Source organism: Anolis sagrei, chromosome X, assembly GCF_037176765.1.
Source record: "Anolis sagrei isolate rAnoSag1 chromosome X, rAnoSag1.mat, whole genome shotgun sequence".
Classification (NCBI taxonomy): Eukaryota; Metazoa; Chordata; class Lepidosauria; order Squamata; family Dactyloidae; genus Anolis; species Anolis sagrei.
Window position 1 is genome coordinate 99,270,401 of NC_090034.1, and position 19,323 is coordinate 99,289,723.

General features: G+C 41.7%; 1 protein-coding gene across 1 annotated transcript; it reads right to left on the bottom strand.

Annotated features, from left to right (window-relative positions):
* Nucleotides 1-1,291: 1,291 nt before the first annotated feature.
* LOC137094943 (selenoprotein W-like) lies at nucleotides 1,292-19,098 on the bottom strand. Its single transcript, XM_067460951.1, has 6 exons — nucleotides 18,954-19,098; nucleotides 10,637-10,661; nucleotides 8,099-8,152; nucleotides 6,966-7,040; nucleotides 4,297-4,413; nucleotides 1,292-1,837 (listed from the first exon to the last, which is right to left on the bottom strand). The coding sequence occupies exons 1-5, from the start codon at nucleotides 18,980-18,982 to the stop codon at nucleotides 4,339-4,341; spliced, it is 258 nt and encodes an 85-aa protein (XP_067317052.1). The 5' UTR covers nucleotides 18,983-19,098; the 3' UTR covers nucleotides 1,292-1,837; nucleotides 4,297-4,338.
* Between the last annotated feature and the right edge of the window lie 225 nt (nucleotides 19,099-19,323).

The window sequence follows — 19,323 nt, forward strand, 5'->3', positions numbered from 1 at the left end:
CCATTTTCATGGGCACAAAGTGATTTTATTAGTGTAGGAGCTAGTGCAGACTTCCAAGTTCTCCTGGAGAGATGATGCTTCAAAGCAAATGCAATTCTATAGGATACAGAAAACCATAACATTTTATATTAATGGACGGGAACAATAGGGACCACAAAATCTCATTTAGAAATCTAATCATATAAAATACATACCAGACTTAATCCATGGCATTGAAAGACCAGTAGTGGCTTGCATGAGCTTATTCAAATGAACACTTAAGAGACCAATTTCCAATCAAATCTGAAATAGGGGTGTCAAATGTAGGTGTGTTTTCAATATTTATTTATTTATTTATTTATCGTGTCATCCGCAACCAGAACATTGTATTACATTTCTAACAGGACAAAACAAACAAACAGATTTAAAAAAATTACAAATTTTGCAAACTTGGTAGCTGATTAAATGTCCTTTGACCAGTAGGCCACTTGGGAGTGCCTCTGGTGTTGCCGCAAGGAGGTCCTCCATTGTGCATGTGGCAGGGCTCAGGTTGCATTGCAGCAGGTGGTCAGTGGTTTGCTCCTCTCCACACTCGCATGTTGTGGGCTCCACTTTGTGGCCCCATTTCTTGAGGTTGGCTCTGCATCTCGTGGTGCCAGAGCGCAGTCTGTTCAGCACCTTCCAAGTTGCCCAGTTTTCTGTGTGCCCAGGGGGGAGTCTCTCATTTGGTATCAGCCATTGGTTGAGGTTCTGGGTTTGAGCCTGCCACTTTTGGACTCTCGCTTGCTGAGGTGTTCCAGCGAGTGTCTCTGTAGATCTTAAAAAACTATTTCTAGATTTAAGTCGTTGACGTGCTGGCTGATACCCAAACAGGGGATGAGCTGGAGATGTTTCTGCCTTGGTCCTTTCACTATTGGCTGCAACTTCCCGGCGGATGTCAGGTGGTGCAATACTGGCTAAGCAGTGTAATTTCTCCAGTGGTGTAGGGCGCAGACACCCCGTGATAATGCGGCATGTCTCATTAAGAGCCACATCCACTGTTTTAGTGTGGTGAGATGTGTTCCACACTGGGCATGCGTACTCAGCAGCAGAGTAGCATAGCGCAAGGGCAGTTGTCTTCACTGTGTCTGGTTGTGATCCCCAGGTTGTGCCAGTCAGCTTTCGTATGATATTGTTTCTAGCACCCTCTTTTTGTTTGATGTTCAGGCAGTGCTTCTTGTAGGTCAGAGAACGGTCCAGAGTGACTCCCAGGTGTTCTTAATATGCAAAGTTGGGATATTCCCCCAAGAGCAAGAAAACAGGAAACAACATCTTGGAAGAGGCGTTTTATTAAAGGCTTACTGCATTCAAGAGAAACAAATCAGCAGATGTGCGCATTAAGAAAGCAAAGTCTTGCAATGTGAAAATTAGGAATTGAAATAGATCCACAAATCGTGTCTTTTACAATTTTAAAATTTAATTCAAAATTTGAGGGGATTGGACTCCATGGCAATAGCAGAAGTATTCATTCCTTATTTTTAATTGAAGATATCTGAGAATATTAAATATCCAAAATATTAAATATCCAAAGAGCCCAGAAACAAAAGATCAGGAGTGGGGGCATGTTCAAAAGGCCAGAATTATTCAAATATTAACCCAGCACCACAAAGAAAGATCGCATACATAACACACATAACACCAAAGTGTTAGTTGTTGCGCCATTCAGGTGTTAAATAAACTCAAGGTCTTCATCAGGCTTTGCTCAAAATGGCATCCTACGCAAAGGGGTTTCGGGGAACTGCCACGCGTCTGACGACATTTCAGCGGCTCCCGTCATCAAGCGCTCGGCCACGATGAACAAAACAGAGGGTTCCTTGAGCTAACAAACAAGGAAGAAAGGCAGAAGTTGTGTTACAATATTTTGGAATTGGCAAGGCAAATCTACAACTACTTCTACCAATCTACTACTACTATCCAAATATACAAAAGTTTCAAAAGAGATTTGCAGGTCAATTGTTTTCATATAATTTGTGAATACTGCTGGATGGGAAAGGAGAAAATCTGCTGCCTCCCCAATTCATTTTGCCTTCACTCCCCAAATTTCTAATACTGCAGAGACACTAAAAATGGTTTGCGTCTACAACATGATTGTATGTGCCTTCTCGGGTCCCTACAATTTGGGAAGATACCTAAACAGCCTGGAAGCTAAGCTGATACAGTTTAGGAGGCGAAAAAGACAAATAAATGGGTCATAGAGCAAATCAAGCCTGATCTCTTCTTAAAAGCCAAGATGACTAAACTGAGGCTGTCATAGTTTGGCCATATTATAAGAATATGTGATTCACTACAGAAGACAAAAATGTAGTAAGGTAGAAGGACAGTAGAAAAAAAAGATAATAATCCAGGTAAATTGAGACTCCTTCAGGACAAATAAAGTGGGGTATAAATTATTATTGTTGTTATTGTTATGAATACACTTGATCTACGAAGTAACCGCTGCCCTGACTCTGCAAGTCCTGAACAAGACAGTTCATGGTAGGGTGACTTGAAAGTTTCTCATTCATTTGTGTCAAAGCTCAATGGCAGTTAACAACAGTGTAGGCATCCGAAGAAAAAAATCAGGCAAAGTTGCCAAGGGAAGGCAGACACAGCAAATAGAAAAGCTTTTAAGGCATGGACAATTTTTAATGTCACAAGGTGAGCCCCCGGTGGCGCAGTGGGTTAAACCCCTGTGCTGGCAGGACCGAAGACCGACAGGTCGCAGGTTCGAATCCGGGAAGAGGCGAATGAGCTCCCTCTATCAGCTCCAGCTCCTCATGTGGGGACATGAGAGAAGCCTCCCACAAGGATGATAAAAACATCAAATCATCCAGGCATCCCCTGGGCAACGTCCTTTCAGACGGCCAATTTCCTCATACCTCTGCTTTAGACCACGTTTACAACTGCAGACCTGCCAAGTTTCAAAACAATTCACCAATCTACTGATTTTTTAGAATTATTTTAAGTTTTAACCATAACATTTTATAAAACAAGTCAAACCACAAAAGAGGGTTCTGGGAATTGTAGTTGCTGTTTGTGTCCATTCTCGGCCAATCAGAGCACGGACACAACCAGGCTTTTCATTGACTGAGAAAGAAAAACTTCAACTCCCATCATGCTCCGAGAGAAACTCAGAGACTTTTCAGTGTCTGCCCCATGCAAGTGCTGCTGGGAAAGTGAGTTCCCAACAGGGCCCTCTCTGGAGGAGAAGCTTAGGAAACTTTCCAAAAAGGAATGGAGAGATGCTGCTGCTGGGGAGGGAGAAAAAGACGCTGGTCTACAATAATCCCATCTTCTCCAGGAGCCCCATTAGGACACCTGCCTCAGGTATATTGTACTTAACTCTATCCTCTACAGTAGCGGATAAAATCAAGCTCTCTCAATACATTTTGCCGAGCTTTTCAATTCCCTACTACCTGGTCTGTGTTCGGAGATTATATTAAATGGACCACCGAATATTATGAAATCATTTTTGTTCAAACTGATTCGGGCCCAAGCCTATTAGTGACCCATTTTGCACCTGAAAAATATCTCTTTTTTTTTTTTTGCAAGAGGCAAAATGGTAGCTTTTTATGTCTGTGAAAACTTATACAAGATTTAGATTTGGATTAGATATACAAGGATAATAGACAATGAGTGAATCAGAGCTAGCGTATGAACTCTGGGAGCCCTGGTGATGCAGTGGGTTAAACTGCTGAGCTGAACTTGCTGACCAAAAGGTCAGCAGTTTGAATCTAGGGAGTGGGGTGAGCTCCCATTGTTAGCCCCAGTTTCGGCCAATCTAACAGCTAGAAAACATGCAAATGTGAGTAGATCAACAGGTACTGCTCCAGCGGAAAGGTAATAGTGCTCTTGACCTTGGAGGTATCTATGGACAATGGACGGCTTTTGGGCTTAGAAATGGAAATGAGCACCACCCCCCAGAGTTGGACATGACTAGACTTAATGTCAGGGGAAACCTTTACCATTAGTGTATGAACTGGATCCATCACCTAAAATTATTTGCAGGTCTCCTGATACAGGTTTGGAAGAAAGAGGAGTACCACGGCTTGCTCTGACTAAGGGCCGTCAAGACAGGCCCCATATCCCAGGATCGGATCCTAGGTTTCCTGTTTATCCCATATTATCTGGCAGTGCAGACTCATATAATCCAGTTTAAAGCAGAAAACCTGGGATCAGATCCTGGCATATAGAGGGCCTGTATGGAAGGGCGCTTAGAAGAGCAACTTGGACCTCTCTGTGAGGACCAACCAGGATCCTTGAGCAGATATTTTGGTCAAAAATACTCAGTTGCTTTACCTTTTCTCCCAGTAAGCTATTGCTGCATCCTCGAAGCCATCTTTATGCTAAAGCTGCTTTGACGGCCACTATTATCTTGTGGAATTTGGTGTCATTATCCACAAAGCCATCTCCATTCTGGAAGAAAGGAAGAGAGTTAGAAGTGTTCCATTAACACACCAAGGAAACCAATCTTTGCTGACTAAATTGGCTGTGTGTTGCTGCTCTGTTCTGGTCACACCTTCAAAAAGAAGGAAGTCGTGGAAGACGTTTGGCAGCACAGCAGAGTTCCCTCCCCAAAGAAAAGGACAAATGACAGCAGACAGAGCCCACCAAACCCAACTAGCAACTGGTTCAGCTATAACAGAAGTAGCTGCCTCCTTAATACCTGGTTTGTGGGTCTTCCAAGACAAGACTCTTTGAAAAAGGCAAGGCTGAGTAGGAAAGTCAGCTATGCCACCAAACAATATATCCCTAGTAATTCCTGGCCCCCTGAAAGTCTCTGAAGATCCACAAAATATGATTCAAAGACCCACAGACTCAAGCATTCAGGAAGTTCTTGGCTCTGACTCAACTCCTAGAAGCAGTGTGAAGGTCTTGGTTTCTACTGCCTCCACCTTCTTAGGAGTGGGAAGGCTACGGATCAGATAATTCTGGAAAGCTATGAAGATCACATCTACAAGGGTAGGGCAGGAGCAACAATTTTCCAACCAAACCCAACACCCTAATGCTTCGGGCACTGGCAACCTAAGAGGCTAATGGAAAACTTGATCCAGCAAGGGAAAAAAAAATATATTTAATTATCTGACCAAAAATACTTCTTTGAATACAGGCCAGCATCTTTTATTACAAAGCTTGAATTTCATCCTAAGGGAAGAGCTACCCCCCCCCCCCCCCTTTAACGTTATACTGCAAAGAATGTAAAGCAAGCAGTAGTTCCCAATGTATTGTCGGAGGCTTATGGAAATATGGAAATAGTTAAAGATCGTTGCAAGGCCTAAATGTTTTATGTAGTGTGTGTGATTGTTGGGTTCTTGTACGTTTTTCGGGCTGTATGGCCATGTTCCAGAAGCATTCTCTCCTGACGTTTTGCCAGCATATATGGCAGGCATCCTCAGAGGTTGTGAGGTCTGTTGGAAACTAGGAAAATGGGGCTTATATATCTGACTTTCACACCTACCTCCAACAGTCAAGAGTTCTTTCCCCCACCCTGGACATTCCACAGATATATAAACCCCATTTTCCTAGTTTCTAACAGACCTCACAACCTCTGAGGATGCCTGCGTTAGATGCAGGCAAAACATCAGGAGAGAATGCTTCTGGAACATGGTCATACAGCCCAAAAAACTTACAACCCAGTGATTCCAGCCATGAAAGCCTTCAACAATACTTTGTGTGATTGTTCTTTTATAGTTTTATAATTTTAATGGTTTTAATCCATTCTTATTATTGTTGTTTTTGATATGTGATGTTTTATACATGTAAGGCATTGAATTTTGGGAAGCGCCTTGAGTCCCTTCAGAGGTGAGAAAAGCGGTATTTAAGTCCAATAAATAAATAATTTTTCCCGACCAAAATAATTGTAGTGTTGTAGGGTTTCTGGGCTATGTGTTTTAGCAGCACTATCTCCTGATGTTTCACTTGTATCTGTGGCTGGCATCTTCAGAGGATCCTCTGAAGACGCCAGCCACAGATGCAGGCGAAACATCAGGAGATAATGCTACTGGAACATGGCCATATAGCCCGGAAACAACCTACAGGTCCCTGGAAATTACTGGCCTCCCTTTTCCCAGGATCCCCCACAACTGGTCATGCTAGACAAGCCTTCTGTGGGTTAAAGTGCAACAACGTCTGTAAACCCAAGACTGGGAACTACCCTTGACCAAATTACTGTCCTTGATAGGCTATTAATCACTTAAAAACTCTTTTTCCTCTCTTATAAGAAAGTAGGGAGGAAAAGAAACTTGTCAGTTTCTCAATTGGAATCAAATCTAGAATCCCAATCCCCCCAAAAAAATTTGGCAGGAAGAAAAAAAGATACTGAAAGTAATCACAAATGGTGAATTTTTATTTTTGTTTTAAATTTATTTATTGCTGTTGTGGACACAACATAAACTACACACTTTCTGAGAAACTGCACGTGTTCCAGAAACTTTGCAGTTTTGCAATAAAAACTAACCATCTTTTTATTTCACAGAGAAACGTGGAAAAAAAACCCACTTCCTATCTGCTTGCATTGAATATACAAGGGGCAAAGTGCACAAAATGCAATACTAAATTGTACATTATAAACTTATGCAAACAATGAGATGGCAAGTCTGAGATTGTGGCTGCAACCTTTGCCGTTTTCAAAGTTGCACAGCCCAAACATTACATAAGAGAGGGGAAAAAACCCCTCAAACAGACCACAACCACAAGGCCTTGTTATGCAGGATTTCTGGATTCTGCAGAATATTTTTTTATTTCTTCTTGCTACATATATTTTTAGCAGTCTTGCACGAAATACACATGTGGCTGCTTTAAAATAGTATTTCTTATTCAAAATCTGTAATTTGAAAGTTCTGAAATTTTCTTTCCATACAAAAAACTGAATTTCTCAGAAAAGCCATGTCGGTTCTGGAAAAATTGTTTTTTTTTTTAAAAAAAAAAGAAAAGTGGGATATTTTCCTTAAAGAGGAAAAAATACATACCTTTTTGGAGTGCACCAGCTTCCCTGCCACTGTCACTTCGAACCATCCTGTGACCTGAGGCGTCCCTTCTCCAGTCTAGATGGAAAAAGGAAAATAAGAGATGTCCCCTTAAGAAACCGCTCCACAGTTTGGATTTCTGATTTGATGAGAGCATCAAACTCCCTCGACTCTTAGGCCTGATATTGCTGTATACTAGCTGTAAGAAATGGGGCATCCTCATTCCGTCAACTATACCAGGTATGGGCAAACCTAGGACCAGGGGCCGGATGTGGCCCCTTGGGCTATTTTCTCAGGACCTCCTCCCTCTCACTATCCTATCCTTCCTTCCTTCTCTTTTTTCTTCCTTCTTCCCTCCTTCTTTCCTCTTCCCTTCCACCCTTTCGTCCTTCCTTCCTTCTCTCTTTCCTTCCTCCTTCCTTCCCTCTCACCCTTTCGTCCTCCCTTTCTCCCTTTCTCTTTCCTTCCTTCCTTCCCTTTTTTCTTTCCTATCTTCCCTCTTTCCTCCCTCCCTCTTTCTCATTCCCTCCATTCCCTTCCACCCTTTTCTTCCTTCTCTCTTTCGTTCTTCCCTTTCGTCCTTCCATCCTTCCCTTCCTTTTGTCTTTCTTTCCTCCTTCCCTCCTCTTTCTCCTTCCATCCTTCCCTTCCACTCTTTTGTCCTTCGTTCCCTCTCTGTCTCTTTTTTTCCTTCCTTCTCTTTTGTCTTTCCTTCTCCTTTATCTTTCCCTTCCCTTATTTCTTTCTTTTCCTTCCCTTCTTTCCTCTTCCTCCATTAGTTCTCTCTTTCCTTCCTCCTTCCCTTCCACCCTTTTGTCCTTCCATCCTTCCTTCCCTCCCTTTCTCCTTCCATCCTTCCCTTCCGCTTTTTCGTCCTTCGTTCCCTCTGCTTCTTTTTTTCCTTCCTTCCCTTTTGTCTTTCCTTCTCCTTTCTTTTATCCTTCCCTTCTTCCTTCCCTTCTTTCTTTGTTCCTTCCCTTCCTTCCTCTTCCTCCCTTCATTCTCTTTTTTCTTACTCCTTCCCTTCCTTCCTTCCTCCCTCCCTCCCCTCCCTTCCTGCAGTACCGACCCAGTCCCTCATTCAGAAATCGGAAAGAAGCAATAGGACTCAACCTACACCAAGTGCATATACTTACAATGTCCAGCTTGCCCGGAAACTCTATTTCGAGTTCCTTCTTGAGCTGCTGATACTAACAAAGAAAGAAGAGATTAGTGTTAAGAGTGCAGAAACACCCAAGTCCATGTGGAATTCATGGGAGAAACTGATTCCTTCCCTTTGGAGAGCATGGCTCCCAATTTGGATTTGAAGAGGGTCTGTGGCTATTTTTTGTGTGTGTGTGTTAGGAGAAACTTGAGAATTGCAAGTCACTTCTGATGTGAGAGAATTGGCCATCTGCAAGGACGTTGCCCAGATGTCTTACCATCCTGTGGTAGGCTTTCTCTCATGTCCCCACATGAGAAGCTGGAGCTGACAGATGGGAGCTCACCCCACTTCCCAGATTCAAACCACTGACCTTTTGGTCAGCAGTTTTGCCGGCACAAGGGTTTAACCCATTGCGCCACCCAGGGTTATGCCTTAAAGGGCACCACTGATGAAAGTATTGTCAACTAAACAACAGCATCCATTAAGTTACTTGTGTTCTTCCAAGTATGTCAAGATGTTAAATTAATTTTTTTTTTTTATAAATAGTCTTTATTAATTTTCCAGTTTGATTTAAAACAAGGCGAACATATCACACACAGTCGAAGCATTGAACGACAACAGGGACTACAAACCCTACATAAAATACCCAACTAAGGGAGGTCGCACTTGGCAGACTTTGAAGTCAGTATTCTTTAGGCTAATATATACATTTCTGCCTTGTCGGCCTCCCTGGATCTCCCCCCCCCCTCCCCCCTCCCTTAAGAACCCAACGTAGACATACATAAACATACCAACATATACCACATCCATTTCCAAGTTGACTTCCAGGGTCTTCTGCTGACACGTATTTTCATTCTGTATATCTAGTTATTGTCTTATTGAACCTGCTGATTCCTAGAGGTCATTGCTGTCAGGCTCGGTACACCCTACAAGGGCTATTATTAGTTTACCAGTACTTTATGTTGTTTTTCTTTAAGAAGGTTGTGAGTTTGCTCCAGTCTGTCTTGTTGTTTGTTGTTTCTTCTTTTCTCAGCATTTGAGTTAAGTAATCCATGTTCATAATATCGATGACCTTGATAATCCATGAATTGAATGATGCTGTTTCCCTACTTTTCCATAATCTGGCTATACAGATCCTAGCCGCGGTGGTGAGGTAAAAGAGGATTTTGTCGTCGTTTCTCTTCAGGTCGAAGTTGTTCATTCCTAATAGGAATTGTTCCGGTCTGAATTCTATTTCGATTTCTAGTATGTCCTTAATTTTCAGGTGTATTATTTTCCAGAATTTCTTGACCTCCTTGCAGTCCCACCACATGTGTCTGAATGTTCCCTTTTTCATCTGGCATCTCCAACAGTTCTTATCGGATTTTCCTTTGCTATATTTCGCAATTTTCTCCGGTGTCTGATACCATTGGTAAAACATTTTGAACCAATTCTCTTTAATTTCGGTGGCGTATGCATATTTTAGTTTTATTCTCCACATTTCCTCCCACTCTGGCATAGTAACTGTTCGCCCGATCATCCTGGCCCATTTGATCATCACCTCCTTCACTTGCTCTTCCTCCGTCGCCCAAACTAGTAGTTGTTGATATAGCCCTTTGATCGTCTTTTTCTCAGATCTTAATATCTTGTCCCATGTTTTCTCTTTCGTTTCAAACCCTGTTCTTTTGTCTTCTTTATAGTTTTCGTTGACCTGCCAGTATTGGAACCATGAGAAGTTTGGATATGATTGTCTTATCTCTTCTAATGGTTTTAATTTTATTTCTTGGTTGTCAATCTTTAATAACTGCTTGTATGTCAGCCACTTTTTGTTCGGAGCATTCCTCCTCTGGTCTGCCTCGTTTGGGGCTATCCATAATGGTGTTCTTGTGTACCATCTCTCCTTGTACTTCTTCCAAGTTTTTAGCAGGGATGCTCTGAGCGGGTGGTTGTTGAAATTCCTTTCCGTTGTGGTTTTCCTTTTCCAAAGGTAGGCGTGCCAACCTTTGGACAAGTCTTCCCCTTCGAGTGTGAGTAGTCTCTCGTTTTTCAACGTTGCCCACTCTCGGGTCCATGACAATGCCGCAGCTTCGTAATATAGTAGTAGATCGGGCAATCCCAGGCCCCCTCTTCTTGGATCATCACTCAGATTTCTGAATTTAATTCTGGCCCGCTTATTTTGCCATATAAATCTGTTAAGATCCTTTTGCCAGTTGGTTATTATTTTTGTTGATCTCGCCACTGGGATCATGCGGAAAAGGTATAGGACTTCAGCCAAGATGTTCATTTTAGCGACGGCGATCCTGCCTAGGAGAGATAGGTCTAACCTTGACCAGTGTCTCATTTTTTCTTTTATGGCCTTCCATTTGTTGTCGTAGTTATTTTTTATTAGTTGGGCATTGCTGGTGGTTAGCTATATCCCCAAATATTTTACCTTCTCCGCGATTTCTACCCCTGATTTTCCCCTTAACTCCTCCTTCCTCTCTCTGGACATGTTCTTAATCAAGATGTTAAATTAATTTTTAATATATATCAGGTTGAAGAATTGGCTTACCTTGGGACTGTATCCTCAGGCACCACTGGAAAAAAAAATTAAATAGTTACTAGAAGAAATTCTCAAGAACTATAACAGATCCTTTCTCTCTTATTGGAAAAGCCGCCTACAAAAGACATCATTTGATTATACAATATGAGTTATGTTTGTAGCACAGGTGAACTAAAATAGTGCTACACCTCAAAGTTGTGGTCTGTGTGGAATTTCCAGGAAAGAATGGGCACAAATTTAGTGGCAGTCACTGGCATAATGGATTAAACACACAACTGATTGCTCCTCATATCAGATTGTATGAGAAACACTGAGCAAAAAGGTTTCTTAAGGTTCTAGTACAAGAGCCACAGGTAAACAGCCAGCGGAAGGCCATGATCAGAAATAATCCCTCTTTTCACCCTAATTCTAAGAGCAAACTTAAGTCAGAATAATAACTTTTTGGAGAAGTTTATTTGCAACATAAATTTACACCAGAGTTATGCTATATCCAAATTGCATTGGATTGAACTATTCTTGGGAGAACCAGTTGAACGTACTGTTCTTGGGAGAAAGTACCACAAAAACCTGTGAAACAGCAAAAATACTGCAATAAATATTTTACATTAATGTTTATTTTAAAAAAACGCAGAACAGCGAGTCTGAGAAAAACGAACCGCGAAGTAGTGAGGGACTACTGTAAATGTAAATAAATAAATGGGGGTATAGACTCATATGATCCCTTCAAAGCAGATAGTCTGCTTTGAACCATGAAGGACATTAAGATCTTCCGGAGAGGCCCTGCTCTCGGTCCCACAACCTTCGCAAGCGTGTTTGGTGGGAACGAGAGACAGGACCTTCTCTGTGGTGGCCCCTCGGCTATGGAACTCTCTCCCAAGCGGATCTAATCCCGAGCGGGATTAGATCTGCCTCCTCCCTCTTGTCCTTCAGGAGACTAGTGAAATCCTAGTTATGGCAGTGTAGAAGGAGCCTTCTGAAACCACCCTTTAGTTCTTATGCGGAATTATACAGCAGAATTATATGAGCCCCCTCACAAATCATAGCACTTTCTCCCTATCTCACCGATTGGTTTTATCAATTCTCTTTCCACTTTTAGTCATGGGCCTCACTCTCTTTGTCTAATTCTCTTACCATTTTATCATTTGTTTTTATTATGATTTTGTTATTTCTATTTTACTATGTTATTACTAAGTATTTTATTTGATGTTATTATTTTGTTTATATGTATTTTTCCTGTATTGTAATTTGTTTGGGTTTGGCCTCACGTTAGCCACCTCGAGTCCCTTTGGGGAGATGATGCCGGGGTATAAATAAAATTTATTATTATTGTCCTTGTTGTTGTTTTTGTTGTTGGAATTCAACCCCACACTGCCCAAGTCTCAAGTCCTCATAGAGGAACAGTTTAGTTAGCTTAGTATAGACCAATGGTCCTCAACCTGTGGGTTCCCAGATGTTTTGGGCTTCAGTTCGCAGAAACCCTATCAAATGGTAAACTGGCTGGGATTTCTGGGAGTTGTTTTAGCCAAAACACCTGGGGACCCACAGGTTGAGAACCACTTCCCCCATGTCTCCTGAATAACAGTTGGGAAGTGGGTTTTTCCCTCTTTGGGCCTCATCACATTCGAGAAAAAATCCACTTAAAATCCGGTTTCTGCCTCCTGCAGAATTCTGCGGTTTGTAGTTTAGGAAGTAGCCTTTAACAGACTCACTTTAACTACAAACCCCAGAATTCTGCAGGAGGCAGAAACCAGATTTTAAGTGGATGTTTTTCTCTAGTGTGATGAAATAATTTGAAACCTTAGAAAAGATGGGTGTTAGTGTAGCTCAGACCCAACTCTTATTAAGAAATGTACTGTAGTTGTTTTTTATTCGTTCGGTCGCTGTCAACTCTTCGTGACCTCCTGGACCAGCCCAAGCCAGAGCTCCCTGTCAGCAGTCACTACCATCAGCTCCTTCAGAGTCAAGCTAGTCACTTCAAGGATACCATTCATCCATCTTGCCCTTGGTCAGCCCCTCTTCCTTTTTCCTTCCATTTTCCCCCAGCATCATTCTCTTCTCCAAGCTTTCCTGTCTTCTCATGATGTGGCCAAAGTACTTCATCTTTGCTTCTCATATCCTTCCCTCCAATGAGCAGTCAGGTTTTATTTCCTGAAGTATGGACTGGCTGGATCTTCTCGTGGTCCAAGGCACTCTCAGAATTTTTCTCCAGCACCACAGTTCAAAAGCATCTCTCTTCCTTCACAGCCTTTCCTATGGTCCAGCTCTCACATCCATAGGTTACTATGGGGAATACCATTGCTTTAACTATGCGGATCTTGTATTGTCGAAGCTTCTAGCTCCAGCAGACAAGAGTCCTTTGTCCCACCCCGGTCATTCCACAGATATATAAACCCCTTTTTCCTAGTTCCAACAGACCTCACTACCTCTGAGGATGCTTGCCATAGATGCAGGTGAAACGTCAGGAGACTCTAGAGCATGGCCATATAACCCGAAAAAACCTACAACAACCCTACGTGGATCTTCATTGCCAGTGTGATGTCTCTACTTTTCGCTATGTTATTGAGATTGTCATTGCTCTCCTCCCAAGAAGTAAGCGTCTTCTGATTTCCTGGCCAAGGTCTGCATCTGCAGTAATCTTTGCACCTAGAAATACAAAGTCTGACACTGCCTCCGCATTTTCTCCCTCTATTTGCCAATTATCAATCAGCCCGGTTGCCAGAATGTTTTTTGTTTGTTTGTTTGTTTAACTGCAACCCAGCTTTTTCACTTTCTTCTTTCACCTTGAGTAGAAGGCTCCTCTGTTCCTCCTTGTTTTTGGTCATCAAAGTGGTATCATCCGCATATCTAAGGTTATTAATGTTTCTTCCAGCGATTTTAACCCCAACCTTGTATTCGTCAAGCCCCGCTCATCGGGGTGTTCTGCATACAAGTTGAATAGATTGGGTGAGAGTATACAACCCTGCCGTATGCCTTTCCCAATCTTGAACCAGTCTGTTGCTCCGTGGTCAGTTCTGACTGTTGCTACTTGGTCCTTATACAGATTCCTCAGGAGAGAGACAAGGTGATTTGGTATGCCCATCCCACCAAGAACTTGCCACAATTTATTATGATCCACACAGTCAAAGGCTTTAAAATAGTCAATAAAACAGAAATAGATGTTTTTCTGCAACTCCCTGCCTTTCTCCATTATCCAGCGGATATTGGCAATTTGGTACCATAGTTAGTTCTTTAGTATCATAAATAAATCTTTTGTTATTTTTTAAAGACTGGACCCTAATGTTTGCCCACTAAGCTCTGGATTCTTTACAGCCATACCACTCTTCTCGCTAACGTTCTGATGCTCAACTTTTGAATCCTGTTTGTTTTTGGATGATCTGCTATATATTTTAGGGTAGTTTTCCTTAACAAAAAGGGTTATGGGCCCAGCACACTTCACACTTGTCTGTCCCAGTTTACCTGATCATGGATTATATAATATTTTATGAGCCTCATAAAGCATTCTCTCATTCAGTGTTATATATACTATGGACCTGGCCGAAATCTGTACCAATTTTGGTGTATTTTTACTTTCTTCCCCAGAAACTTACCATAGACTAGCAGGGATAAGTACCTCTCAAGGCTAAAACTCTGGAAGTGTGTTCTGCAACAAATGCACTCACCTAGAAATGGAAATGGCCTCAAAGGAATCTCTCTGTTGCCTATAAGCTAGGCTAGAGTCATTTTTCACTGTTTCTAAGCAACCTGCTTGTGCTAAGACAAAGACAAAGACAAAAAAAAAAAAAACCAAAGGGAACACAGATAGGAAAGCATCTCCAAGAAAAAAGGAGAGAGGAGTAGCTTATTTCATCATAAACTTTTGTGCTCACTCGTTCTTTAATCTGAAAAAGAGGGCTGTTCTTCAAAAAAGTTTGTGCTGAAATGAACTTTAGAGATAATGAAACACCTTCCTGTTGTTTGTATTAAAACACACAAACATGCCTCTCTCTTTGGAAACTGCAGCATGGATAAAAGGCCCTGTTTAGCAAGAAAGAGCATCCGGAAAGATTAAAAAAAAAGACTCACACAGCTTTGTATGTTTAACTTGGAATTTTTTATCACTTAGTCCCAACCACAGGAGCCAGATTGGCTCACTGAGGTTTACAGAAGCATGCTGACTCCACATTCAACAATAAATTGTTATTGTTTTAATTGCCAGTGCATTTGCGTGTTTGCGTTTAATTGATTTTAATTGTATGGTGATTGTGCTGCTTGATAACACTAGCATTCTGTTGACTTTGCTTAAGAGTTATAAATGGCATTCCAGACTGAGAATAATAATAATTTTGGAAATAATAATAATACAGGTTGAGTATCCCTTATCTGAAAGGCTTGGAACCAGAAGAGCTTTGGATTTTAGAATATATATAAGCACACACACACATATATTTGGTAAAAGTTTCCCTTTGACATCAAGGTCGTGCTCATCTCCATTTCTGAGCCAAAGAGGTGGCGTTGTCCATAGAAACCTCCTAGGTCATGTGGCCAGCATGACTGCCTGGAGCGCCATTACCTTCCCGCAGAAGCAGTACCTATTGATCTCACTGTGACGGTGCAACTGGCGCCACCTGTATGTAAAACTTTAAGTTGCAAAGGTTTGAACTGTTGTAACATGTCCAGATTTGCCTGTTTACTTTGTAAATGTATAGTTGAATTGATTGGTTATCTACAGCTGTCAATCAATGTTGTTTTACATCAATTGGCTTGCTCCCCCAGCTCAATTGTTTGGCTCCACCTCTTCCTAGGGAGAAAAACTTTACTTTCGTTTTCATTCTTACCACCAAAAGCTCAACAGATGGACGTGCGAAAGGCTTGGCTCAAAGCCTTTGGTAAAGTCATTTCTTACCACCAATTCTCAAGTTTATACCCTTAGGATTCATACTTCATGCCCAGCTCATCTGGACTACGTTGAGGAATCTTAAGCGCCTTCAAACCAGTCCTTTGGCATCAAGAGGAAGACTTTGTGTCTTCAATATAGGCAATTGAACTGGGGCTGTGTTTCGACCTCATAGCCATTGAGAAAGAGGGAACTTGGAAGCTACTCAGCTGGAAAACTCCTTGGATCCAAGACAATCAGAGACTGTAATGTATATTTTCTTTGCCCTTTTTGGAACATCAAGTTTAATGCCTCAGAAAGATAACACCTTGTAAACAATAAAGCCTATTTTGAGTTATCTATAGTGTCTTGTTGATCCTCGGAGAGTTCTAGTTCTCTAAAGGAAGGCAAGAAGCAATCCCTGGGGAAAAGTTGCCACATCCTTGTTTTTTCACTAAGAACTATAGCTCCCCAGGCAGCGACGGCATACTCACATTTGCATGTTTTCGAACTGCTAGGTTGGCAGACGCTGGAGCGAACACTGGGAGCTCACCTTGCTCCCTGGATATGAACCGCTGACCTTGTGGTCTGCAAGTTCAGAGCTCAGTGCTGCACAACTGGGGACTCCATGTATGTATGTATGTAAATCACTGGAGTATGACTCTCTCGAGTCTAGGGTTTGAATTCCCACTCTGCCATGAAAGCCACTAAATCACACTCTCTCAGTCTCAGAGGAAGGTAATGGCAAATCTTATCAAGAAAACCCTGTGATAGGTTCACTCTTGGGCTGACATATGTCAGAAACAACGTGACTGCACACAACAACGTCATACGTTGGAGTTGGGATCCAAGTCTAAACACAATATTCATTTATGTTTCATAAGCACCTAACATGCATTGCCTGAAGCGAACTTTAAACACAATAGGTGAATAGTTTTGTGCATGAAATAAACTTTAGTTTACAATGAACCATCACTTGCTTCACCATGCTACAGAAAAAATCCACTTAAAATCCGGTTTCTGCCTTCTGCAGAATTCTGGGGTATGTAGTTTAGCGAGGCTGTTAAAGGCTCCTCTCTAAACTACAAACCCCAGAATTCTGCAAGAGGAAGAAACCAGATTTTAAGTGGATTTTTTCTCTAGTGTGATGAGGCCCGATCATGTATCTGCAAATAATGAATGCAGAGCCAAGTAGGGTGGCCTTTTGCAGCTGACAGGTGGTAATTTTGTTGGAGCCGATTGTTTTTAAGTGCCGGCCAAGGTCTTAAGGCTCTTCATGCAGTGTACCTATCACCAATGGGACCACCTTTACTGGCTTGTGCCAGATATTTATATCCTCATAATAATGAGGATGAGGATGATGATGTAGTAGTATCTGATGACGGGGGTGGCTCAGGTGTTGACATACTTGATCATATTTCTGCCATTTAATTTGCTCTTCAAAACCTTTCTGACCCTTTGGACATATTCTTTGCTGGCCACATTTTTCACATGCCCATGCTTGATATTGTCCAACTGTAGTATGCCCAGATATTTATAGGATTTAGGCTGATTGAATTTTATGGTTTGTCTGTTTGGCATCTCTATGCCCTCGCTGTGAGTTATTATTATTATTGTTACCATATTGCTAAAAAGAGACCTCAAGTGGTTTACTCTAAAAACAAGTACAATATATTGGGGAATTTAAGGCCCCTTCTATTTATTATTTATTTATTTATTTACAGTATTTATATTCCGCCCTTCTCACCCTGCAGAGGACTCAATGCAGATGACAATGTACATATATACATGGCAAACATTCAACGCCATAGACACATAACATATATATACAGACACATAGAGGCTATTTAACATTCCAGCTTTTTCATGAGGGTATTCTGGGCACCAGGGGAGCTATCGCTTCACCGGCCATTTGTGACACAGATTTATTTATTTTTTTGTCGTGTCAGGAGTGACTTGAGAAACTGCAAGTCGCTTCTGGTGTGAGAGAATTGGCCATCTGCAAGGACGTTGCCCAGGGGACGCCCAGATGATTTGCTGTTTTTATCATCCTTGTGGGAGGCTTCTCTCATGTCCCCGTATGAGGAACTGGAGCTGATAGAGGGAGCTCATCCCCCTCTCCCCGGATTTGAACCTGCGACCTGTCGGTCTTCAGTCCTGCCGGCACAGGGTTTAACCCACTGTGCCACTGGGGGCTCCTGTGACACAGATGATGTACTTCCTCAATCTTTGCGTGCTTGCTGGAGATTTTTATGGCATTTAACCGACAGGGGTTTAACCCACTGTGACACTGGGGGCTCCTGTGACACAGATGAAGTACTTCCTCAATCTTTGCGTGCTTGCTGGAGATTTTTATGGCATTTAACCGACAGGGGTTTAACCCACTGTGCCACCAGGGGCTCCTGTGACACAGATGAAGTACTTCCTCAATATTTGCATGCTTGCTGGAGATTTTTATGGCATTTAACTGACAGGGGTTTAACCCACTGTGCCACCGGGGGCTCCTGTGACACAGATGAAGTACTTCCTCAATATTTGCATGCTTGCTGGAGATTTTTATGGCATTTAACTGACAGGGGTTTAACCCACTGTGCCACCGGGGGCTCCTGTGACACAGATGAAGTACTTCCTCAATCTTTGCATGCTTGCTGGACATTTTTATGGCGCTGTAAATTAGCCTCCCTGCATAAGCGGTGCTTGATAGATGCAACTGTCCTTCGGGCTGCAAAGGTCGACAGCAAGCTACGCAAATTGGTTGGAAGCTCACTCCGGCTTCGAACTTGATGCTGCTGACTCCCAGCCAGCTGCACCACAGTCTACACTGCCATATGGTCCAGATTATCAATAATAATATTCTAATATTATTATTATTAATAATAATATAACAATATAATAATGTTATTATTATTATTAGAACTTAATGATCTAAATGCTGCTGACTCCCAGCCAGCTGCACCACAGTCTACACTGCCATATGGTCCAGATTATCAATAATAATATTCTAATATTATTATTAATAATAATAATAATATAACAATATAATAATGTTATTATTATTATTATTAGAACTTAATGATCTTAATGCTGCTGACTCCCAGCCAGCTGCACCACAGTCTACACTGCCATATGGTCCAGATTATCAATAATAATATTCTATTATTATTATTAATATAACAATATAATAATGTTGTTATTATTATTAATAATAATGGTGATGTCCATTGAGAACTAAACCCCAAGATGCAGGCCTTTGAAGGAATAAGTTACAATATCCAATGGTCTAACTGTAAACCCTATATTAATATATATTTTTTCAAATAACTCATTTTTAAAAGGAACATGCAAAGCCCAAGATTGTATTTACAAAAGAATAACTGAGAGAGGGAAAAGAGGGATATACAGGAATAATATTAATATTATTATATTTATTAATACTGCATCCTCTTCATAACCATCCCCATTGCCCTTCCTTACCAATAGACCATCTTGATCTTGACAGCCATGGCTGGGGATTCACCTGCGACGCAGACACTTCCGTAAACAAAGGCACCAACAGAACGTTGAGGCCGCCAACGTTCTGATTTGGAACGTTGCAGGGAAGGCTCCTTTTAGTGCGACGTTTGGGCGAAACCATTCTCTGGAGAAAAAAGGGGGGGAGAAGAAAATATTCTCTTCTTTCTCCTCCCTTTTAATGCATTTCCTTAATCTTGTAAATACAATCTTGGGCTTGGTATCCACTCGATATCATAAAATTACGAAGAGGGGGACAAAGCACCGCAAACAAAGGGAGAAAAAGTTCCCTCCCCACAATGGTATCGTCCAACTTATGTAAACACATAGCAGC